Source organism: Zeugodacus cucurbitae, chromosome 2 (genome assembly GCF_028554725.1).
Source record: "Zeugodacus cucurbitae isolate PBARC_wt_2022May chromosome 2, idZeuCucr1.2, whole genome shotgun sequence".
Taxonomy (NCBI): Eukaryota; Metazoa; Arthropoda; class Insecta; order Diptera; family Tephritidae; genus Zeugodacus; species Zeugodacus cucurbitae.
The window spans coordinates 1,912,897-1,923,227 of NC_071667.1; the positions used below are offsets into that span (position 1 = coordinate 1,912,897).

The window sequence follows — 10,331 nt, forward strand, 5'->3', positions numbered from 1 at the left end:
GCACTTTGTATACTATTATTAGTGGAAAATATGATTTAAATTAAATAAATTAATATGTTAAGTAATCCTCTGAAGCACTCTTCAGTCAAGTCAAATGCAATCCACAATAACAAACAAAAACACAGAGATTTCAACAGTAGTCGGTGTTGAGGAAACACTAGGCGAAGAGTCAAGATCTCAATTCACGCAATTAATAGTTAACAGACAGATCTCCCTATATTTATATATTAAATTTGTTTGTAATAAAGATTTAATTCCATTCCTTAATGACATTTAAGGATTTTTTATCTATTATATTCTAAAGCGGGAGCCGCCTACGCAACGCCACTTGTTTTGATGTTAGAATAATAAATAAAGTGAAGTAAGAGCAGCTTGTTCCAAAGTCGCGTAAACGCGACAAAGACAACAAAGCGACACAGTACAACAAACACAGTCGGAGGAGAAGCTAAAATGATGTCGAAAGCTTGGTGAGTGCGGCACTTGCATCACAGTTGCGACATTGTAGCAAGAGTATTCACGCTGGCAGCAAACAGCGAAGCGATGTTGATACATTGGATGCGCGCGAACGTTGGAAGAGTGCATAAAATAAAGTGAAACAGCGCTCAAAGTGAATTTAGCTTGCCACTTAGCAGTGATGAATATTTACTTTATTATATTCCACAAACACTCACATTACCATGGCTTTGGTTTGGTGTGTAGTACATTTTCGTAGTCATGCAACAGTATATCACTTAAAGAACGAATTTCGTGAATATTTACAACTTTGTGTGCATTGTTCGTAAATGCCACTGGGAACTATAATAGCACCGAGAACTCAGTTATTTTAAATAAGTTTCTAGTAACTTACAACAGTTCCTTAATTTAACATTTCAGTCGTCATTTATTCAACGGTCCACTCTTGAACCACCTCAGACATATAGGTAGATCTTCCCCAGAAGCCAGGCTCAAAGCCAACATTTTGGCTCGAGAACTAAGCAATACCTAAACTGTTTATGCAAACTACAACAATATAGTTGAAGTTAACTCAATAGAAAAAAATTAGAATTTCGCTTCGTATTCTAAAGCGTAAAAGCCGTTTTCGCATAACAAAATTAGGTTAAATGAGCAAGCATCTGCTGAAAAGTGTGCTAAACGTTTGTTTCACTTTGTAAAACAAAACAACAAACAACAAACTAGCAAACACAAATCAACTTTCGAGCCAAAGTAGAACAAACTGTATAGTCAAACTCAAACTGGAAATGTTTCACAAAATGAACATGACAGCCGTTGAACAATCGAACACAAAAACTGAAATTGAGCAAAGCATTGCGAAAGTGTTCGATTGAATTTCGGCATGGCACAAAGGAAATTTTAAATTGCTGCATCGATAGTCTAACAATAAGCGAGTATGTGTGACAAAGTAATAGTGAAAGTAGATAAAGTTAAAATATCAGGAGCAAATTGAGAAAAGTTCCTCCCATGAGTAATCTTGAAAATGTTTAATAGCGCACCAAAATTATACAATCACTTTTTTATGGAATTCTTTTGTTGTATTAGCATCAACATGCGATTATTACATGTTCAAAATCTCGGTACCTGAAAGCAAAAGACTATGGAAAAGAAAATTGCGAATTGAAAAATAACTGCAATATTTGTTTTCAACTGTCGTTTTCAAGTTGCCGTAAAGGGCGACAGCCGTTGGCTGTAGGCGACAGCAATGAATAGGAAGCAATATGCCACGCGTAGTCTGTGATAGCTAAATTTGAAAAAGAAAACAAGACAATGTAGAACGCAAAACATTCTACATACTATGTGTGCTATAAAAAGGGGTTAAATCCGGGTTTATAGCCTAAAAGCTTTGTTTCTTTTGTTATTCCCTTCTGGTATTTACCTATACGCTTTCAGTAGTAATTTTTTATTTTCAGTAGCGTTTTTGAGAAAAAATTATTACAAGAAGTTGTAAATTTAATCACAAAATAAATAAATGACGGGAGAATATTTTGTAAATTTCGAAGCCAGGTGAATTGAGCGAGAAAGAGAAGGGAAGATGTGCACTTTTGTGCCTTCCAATATTGAGAGTGTGTCATAATCGTCATGTCATAGGTAGCATGTCATACTTGTCAGCATTTAATGTCAAATAATGGTGAATATTCAATTCGAGATTTCATTCTAAAGTAATTGCACAGTAGCTTTAATCATTCAATTTTACTGGTATAAATCCTTCTTCAGAGAGAGACGCCTTAAACATTTATCTGTAGGGCGTATCATCATTAACGCCGATTTTAATGCTTCCATATTGCGTAAGGTATTCCAGTTCATGTCTTGGATCCTCTTTCCATTGAGATGACTGCAAACATTCACGTAAATCAGTTAAACGCTAGAACAAGATGCTACATTTACATTTACCTTGTAAAGCACCTATCGAACCACCAAGCACCTTTGTAATCTATAGCGCAGTTACCTTGGGGGGCATTGTCATTATCACTATCGCGTGTGGTAAACTTCATACCCACGTGAAATATCATGCTATCGCCAGCAGTTCCTGTATAATTGCCCAACACTTTAAGAGGATAACCCTCAGATTCACTGCCGATTAAAAATTCCGTGTAGCGCGCGTGATAACTGTCACCATTAAGCTTTTGTAATTCGATATACAGTTCCTGCTGACAACTGCTGGTGAGCGCATGCAGCTTTTCCAATCCAATCCAGTAGTTTCCAGCCAGCTCCCCAAATCCTTTCTTATACTCTTGCCAACCCCTATAAAAACCCACGGAATCACTAACGCGCCGCTGAATAACCAACCAACCGCCGTAGTCCGTCTCCTCGTTGCAAAACACGTCGAACGGCGTGGCACTAAACTTGTCCAATTTTATATTGTATATGCCACTTTTGAAGCTCCCCGCTGCTGCTTCCACACAGCTTGAAGGCTTCGGTTTTCCACCACTGAAATGTAATAACAAATAACACAAATAACCAAATCAAGCAAATGGTAATACCCATTGTGTTTGTCGACCGATTGCAATTTTGTTTGAACCAGCGATATTTCCCTCAAGATGTCATCCTCTCGCTTTCGCATAGTTTGCAATTCTTGATGGAACGTTCTAACGACATCCACCTGCACATCACAATTGCAATCACAAATCGTATTCGAATCGAAATATTCACCGCAAGCGTGTTCAATGGAAAGCCACAATAAACAGTTTACCAAAATAACTGTTAAATAGCGAAGCATTTTAATTTTTACGACCCGATTCAAGCGAGAGTTAAGCTAAAGCTGTGCTGAATAATTCACATTCTATTAATTTTACAATCAAATATGTTATAAAGCGCGCTTATCTCACATTAAAATGAATTACTGAGGAAAGACCCACACAATCGCTGTTTACTGATAAAGGCATAACTCGATTGAGGTTTTTCTATATTTTAATTTTATTTAATTTGATGAAAACTAGTAAGTTTTCTCGGCTACACCAACAATTATTAGCATAAGCAGCAGACGATAAGTAATGCGTGTGTACATATTGCTCATTTACATGAATAGTGTCATAACTCAAAAAACACGAAAGGTGAATTTGGTTTTCTTTTCAGAAAGAACGAAATATTTTGTGTTAGAACGATATTTGTGAAAAATTAATTAATAAATTCATATTGCTTCTTTCATTCATCAAAAACGACATATTTGACTTATGACGGCGAAATTAATTTATATTTTTCACAAATAACGGCATAATTCAATGTAATTCACGTTTATGCTCAACATTGTGTTTAATATATATTTGCTAAATAAAAGACAATTGAAAACTTTAAATCGCTCTCCTGAAAAATCGACTTTTTTGAGTTGTGACACTATTCAAGTAAATGAGCGATATGTTAAATACCAAAATAGTATTGACTCATAAAAATTAATAAATTTCCATATTTATGGAGATTAACAAAAGCGGCGATAACCTCGTTGTTGATTTATTATCAGTTTCCAGCGAATGTATGAGCAATCCAGCGTGCTGAATCTGAGTACACTTATTTAGTATGCGATGCGAGGCGATGGCGTAAAGTGTATGCGCATATTGTTTACGATTCTATTTCCTGAAATAAATATAATATTTTGATAATTCACGAAATAAATAACGATACCTCAAGCGGATGAATATGAACAAGAGTTGCTCGCAGTTCAGTTCTTTCTGTTCCGTGCTCACAGTCTCTTATATGTATAAGTAGCACCTACAGGTGGTGTATGATGCCCCCAGTTGTATATTAAGCACGACCAGGTAGAAAGGTCCAATCACACCGGCAACAGCTTACATATAATTTCTGCGTTTTTTCTCCATCTCTTGTGCTGTCCTACATAGTCATTGCTCACCACTATCTACATTTTATCGCGCCAGCTCCGCTCCATTGCCTGTGCAAAGTAATGTGGCGGTGGCACAGTCTTTATATCTGTGGTTGTTCGCTGAATTTTGCAGTGACAATATTTATATTCGACTTTCCACGCTCTATTTATTTCGCAGCATTTTGGCATATTTCACAAATTTCCACTGACACTTGCGAAAAATTACTTTTTCCATAAAATAGGTTACCTTTAATATATTTCGTACTCGATGGAACTTATGGCTGGCGTTAAAGTACTGAAAGGATCGGGGCAGGCATCCAACATCACTCTTTCGTTAAACAAGTGCTATACGAATTCATTATACTATGAGTTGAACTATAAGCCCTATTCTAGTTCCAAAAGTGGATTCCAAACATTAACACCAAAAGGATACCCTTAACACGCGTATATAAGAATTATTCTATATCTCAATCCCCCTCACACTTATAACGAGAGAATAAAATCATACAGAAAGCAATTCAACTTTGGCAGTACATAACGTAATTGCTGTCAATTTAGCTTTTGACATTTTACTTCAAATGCCAATTTGTTCCACTTTTGTGTTGTGTGCTGGACGCGTTTACAAAGACTTTAAGAATAGAATGGATTTTGCGCACACCCAAATTGAATTTGCATAATGTAAAGGCCGTCCGCTGCGCTTCCAGATGCCCTACCCACATGGATTACATCCGCATGCATTTGCATAACTATGCCATGCTCATCATGTGTGTGCCTCAATGTGCATTTATGCAATTTTCAGTGACCAAACGTGGGCGCCGCACACTGTCAGTCTCCTTTCCACTGCTGTTCGGTCGTTGCCGACTTCAAGCATATCGCCTCGGCACACTGCCCAACACATAGGACCGCAAGCTGTGTTACTTACACAACGCTCATGCCTCAGTGAGCTTTAGCGCCACTTTTTAGTGATGACGTCTTCATTGGCTCTGCCCTACAGCGGTAAAAGTCTCGCCTTCCATCGGTCACCAACGGGGTGTTTGTAATTTCTGTGTCATTTGCGCACTGAAAATGTGATTTCCCTTCGCTGCACTTCAGCGGCCCCATCGGCAGAAGTAAATGCTACAGTTAAAGTTATTGACAGTGCAAATGACAGCTCGGAATCGCTTGTGGCATATGCATTTGTGGTAATTTCATTGGCATTTCACTTTCCATGTCCCTTTTCCTGTCATCCGCCCACAAACGCCGCTCAGCCGCCTACTTCTTCCTCAATGTCGTATGAGTCTGTCTTTCTGGCTAGAGCACTTTCCATTTTCAAGTCGGGTCCTCAATATTTTGGCCTATTTGCCTGCAAACGCCGCTCAGCCGCCTACTTCTTCCTCAATGTCGTATGAGTCTGTCTTTCTGGCTAGAGCACTTTCCATTTTCAAGTCGGGTCCTCAATATTTTGGCCTATTTGCCTGCATTTGTCTAGCAGTGAGCTGGGCAGTGAGCATATTGTGTAGACCCGTCTGCTTGCTACTGCATTCGTGAGCACGCTTATCAGCAACCGAAAATATCTTAAAATTGTTGTTGTCACTTCGTAATGACACTCGTTGTCAATGAATTTGCATATCTTTAGCGCAAATTTCCGATTTTGGACTGATGTGGCGACAACTGAACGATACGGTCAACAACGCGATACAGCTTTCGCCAACAGCATCTTAAAACATTTTAATTAAAGTTGAAAGTCGACAGTGTCATATTTGACAGATAGGATTCTCTTCGGAACAATTTATCATGTTCATAATCCCCCATTTCTACATCACTAACTTTGGCAAATTGCTTATACTAAGTTTGGCATATTTGCCAAAGAATTAAGCATTTTACACTTCACTCCTCCTGCAGAATCATAGTAACTAGTACTGCCGTATGTTGCACTATGTATCACTTTCTTTCATTCTCCCTTCTCAGCTATATAGAAATAAATTCGAATTATTCTCACAACCTGATATACTGATTAAAAGTTTTAAGCGGATTTACGCTTCTCTTGCGATGGTGCATTGCCTCCTTCACTTTTAAAGGGGCATACTCAGGTCGGGCGCTGAAACTTGCAATCAGCAATTACATTACAAACAATAGTAATTACACGGAACTACCCAAACAAGAAACGGATAAAATCGAAACGAGAAACACCGAGCGCTAAACAACAAACTCAAGACCAGCATATGAAATAGCCGAATTGCTCTATTTTTGACCGGTATGTTTGGGGAATGTCTTTCGCCGAAGGAGAGCTTGCCGTTTTCCCCTTTTACCACAATTGCTAAAATAAACTGTTTGTTACATTTTCGTGCCAATTTATCGGCGAGAAATAAACAGGAATGGCCAAGTTAGTTCGTTGCCAATTTTGTACAAGGGCGCATTGCATTTAGGCGTCAAAATATTTACCCTCGGGAAAACTTTTAACTTTACTAAGTGTGAACTCCAACCAAAAAGAGCTCGTAATTATGTAATAAAACGAAAAACTTTTCATCGTCTGAACAAAACAAAAATGCGAGTTTGGCTGAAAACTTCGTTATTAAATTCTTACATTTTCAGCTGGAAGGCGAGCCAAATGCAACACAACTTACTTGACTGTGTTTTAGAAAACTTTGCATTCCAAAATATCAAAAAAATAAATATCTTCGAAATGTAGAGTAAACAAATGATAGTAACGTAAAAAACACCATGCATTCCATTATTCCCGATTTAAATCGGTCGAACTGCCTGAAAGCATCTTAAATATTAATAGTATAAATAGCTTTAAAAATAGTTTTTTAAGGATTGTTTAATTCCAAATATTCACAGAAAATCAACAATCCAAATTAAATTAATACCACATGTTTGCATAGCCAAAAACTTTTAAAATGCGTTTTTTTTTTTTTGGAAAGTGCTCATAGAGCTTTTACGGCAACCGTATCCATTCACAGAAAGACAAACCTATTTTCGCAAACTTCAGCGGAAGAAAGCAACGAAATTTGCGGAGAATAAAATGAATGCAACTGGGAAATATATTTAAGGGGATGTTTAAATATATAAATAATGAGTACATTTATAAAAGCGCTGCGTATGCCTCGGAATACAATTCATGCAGTGAAATAATAAAAAGCTTCAGCTACGGTTTTACCGCAGTAAATTCTGAAGGTGTGAATGTAGGTTTTGCGTCAATGTTTTACGCGCTTTCCTGTTTTACATATGCACTGCAAATTTCTGCGCATTTTTGGCATTTCGAATGCAGTCATTGTTTGGTATTTGTTCATTAAATTCTTTTGTTTCAGATATTTTTTAGATATTTTAACCTTCTAATACTTTTGCAAGGTATTGCACTGACTAAAATTGTTTTGTAGAGCTAACGGTTGTTTGCAACACCTCAACTAAGTCGAACAAGAAATGGAGTTATATTTTGATAAACAAATCATAGAGAACAAGTAATGAAGGGCTAACCGAACATATTATACTCTCGCAATTTATTTATTTAATTTTATTAATATAACAAACAATTTGACTCACATATTCGGAATATATATATATAAAGTCCATTAAAAGTTAGAAACCCTAATATTAGGTATATGGGAGTTAGATGAAGTTATGACCCGATTTTACGTATTTTAGGCACGGAGACATATTATTAAAAGAAATATATTCCCTACGAATTTCTTCAAAATATCTGAAAGACTTACCTATATTTTCGGCAAAAAAAAATAGAAGCCCAGAGTTCCTCATGTTCGATATTTAGGGGTTTGATTATGGTATTCGATATATATGGGGTATTAATTTATCGTCCGATTTCGATTTCGTGTCCGATTTTTAGAAGGGCGATGCTACACTATAAATGTAGTATTTGTGCAAAGTTCTGTTGTGATATCTTCACTAGTACTCACTTTATATATTGTAAAGTAAACGATCGTCTTCAAAGTTCTGGTATATAGGAAGTGGGCGTGGTTGTGAACAGATTTGGCCTATTTTCACAACATATAATTGGGATGCAAGAAAAAAACCGAAATTCATTTAAATTGGTCGAGTAATTTCGCAGATATGGTTTTTGACCGATAAGTGGGCGGAACCATTTTGTATATACCATTTTGAGAACAGCTCTTCTGTATCTTCTTTATAATGGAATTTAAGGTTTCTGTTGGGAGGTAAGCGTGGTTATAATCCGATGGACTATATAAGGAAATTCCTGAAAAAAACGACTCCTGAGAATTTCGTGGATAAAGCTTTAGTGGTTTACGAGATATGTCCAAAAAACTTAGTAGAGACTTTCCTTTGTACCAAATTTTATTTCCATAGTTGTATTTATGGCTTAGTTATAGCACTTTATGAGTTTTCGGTTTTCGCCATTTTGTGGGCGTGGCGGTGGTCCGATTTTGCTTATCTTCGAAAGCAATCTTCCTATGGAGCCAAGAAAAAAGTGTTCCAAGTTTCATCAAGATATCCCTATATCGAACTCGTTTAGTTTTGGGTGTTACAAACAACCGTTATGTGAACAAAACTAGAATACTCTCTTTAGCAACTTTGTTGCGAGGTTATAAAAATTGCAGAATAAATTACACTTACATATTGTAGTTTAATAAAGAAATTACCAAGAGCCGCATATAAACAAAAATGGGGGAAAGGATAAATCGTGATCTATAATTAGCACGTAGCTTTATAAGATGGCTTGGGAATATTAAGCATTTTATAACATTATATATTTAAGACACTTATGTTAATGTTTTTTGGTTACAAGTGTTGAAAGAACTTCGGTTCACTTACATAAAAATTCATGAGCATTTTAATTTTGTTCGAATTGAAATTGCCCGACACACCGTTTATTGCGGTCAGTCTCGCACAATACAATGAACAACACCGTTTACCACATTTTCCATCATTGAAATTCGGTTCAGCTTATCGCACATCCTATGAGAATACATAACTGACTAAAGTGTATCGCACGCATTTAAAATTTATATTTGGTGTATTATGATGCATACAATTTTATATACTATCTATTGTGCATTACAGAGTAGTATACCACTTCCACACACTCACACACGCATGTTAAGCCACAGTCAGCGGGGGTCATAACTTCATCTATAGAGTTGTTTTCGTGAGGAAATAGTCGTAAAAACGTTTCAATTGATATCCAATAACCAAACTGTAAATGCCGAGTGGCCTTCGTCATACAACAAATGCTAAATTCGTACTGTTCAATATGGGTTGCTGCGAATAGTTTGTGCTGAATGGCGATAAAGTGCATACAAATGTGAGTAACCCCATCATAAACTCCACCAAATCCTACAGCCACCCACAACATCATGAACATCGAACGCGTGCACTAAGAGAACGGTTGAGTGGGCAATTGGTGTGCGGTGAGTGGCATTTGCTTCTTCACATTGCTTGCGGATATATTCCCATAAGCCATATGCATGCGCGGTCAGCAAATGTGATAACCCAAAGGGATGTGCTCGTTTATTGCTGCCCAAATATGAAAACAACAATGATAACTCCCCCTCGGGTAAAAAACCCAATGGCCAATGTATAGTGCACATTGCACTGGATGAGTGCATACATTGCTAACTCACAAACCAAAATACAACTACAAAATGAAACCTGAATTTTGGTTAACTCTCACCGCACAAATGCCGTTATGTGAACTTGAACAGTGTGGTCACCAACAATGCCAACGAGATATGAGACACTATTGTATAATATTATAGCATGTTCCTCCTCTCAAACAATTGGTCTCAAAAGTGTTGAAGTGTATTTTCAAAACAACCGCGGTTATATCAATAAGTGACTATAAGTGATGTCTGTTTCGATACGCATTTAGCCCACCACACTGAATTGGATCCGAGACGAGCGATACGGATCTTTGTATAGGTATTCTCTCAATTAAAGATATATAAAATATGGTTTAATCGCTAATCTGAAAACACAAAGAAGTTTCTTAGATGTTTCTAAGATATTTGTTACATAATTTTCAAAACTCAACTAACGAAATTAAATTCCAATTCATTCTAATTGTTACCCC

At 36.8% G+C, this 10,331-nt stretch overlaps 1 protein-coding gene across 1 annotated transcript; it reads right to left on the bottom strand.

The window, feature by feature from the left end:
- Positions 1 to 1,729: 1,729 nt before the first annotated feature.
- Positions 1,730 to 3,281, bottom strand: LOC105221676 (fibrinogen C domain-containing protein 1). The gene is made up of 3 exons (XM_011198824.3): positions 2,976 to 3,281; positions 2,386 to 2,922; positions 1,730 to 2,326 (listed from the first exon to the last, which is right to left on the bottom strand). The coding sequence occupies exons 1-3, from the start codon at positions 3,209 to 3,211 to the stop codon at positions 2,185 to 2,187; spliced, it is 915 nt and encodes a 304-aa protein (XP_011197126.2). The 5' UTR covers positions 3,212 to 3,281; the 3' UTR covers positions 1,730 to 2,184.
- Between the last annotated feature and the right edge of the window lie 7,050 nt (positions 3,282 to 10,331).

Coding starts and splice junctions, on each gene's coding strand:
- LOC105221676 (XM_011198824.3), bottom strand. CDS start 3,211: ATGCTTCGCTATTTAACAGTTATTTTGGTAAACTGTTTATTGTGGCTT. Junction 2,923..2,975: donor TCGGTCGACAAACACAATGG/GTATTACCATTT, acceptor ATTACATTTCAG/TGGTGGAAAACCGAAGCCTT. Junction 2,327..2,385: donor TTCGATAGGTGCTTTACAAG/GTAAATGTAAAT, acceptor GAATGTTTGCAG/TCATCTCAATGGAAAGAGGA.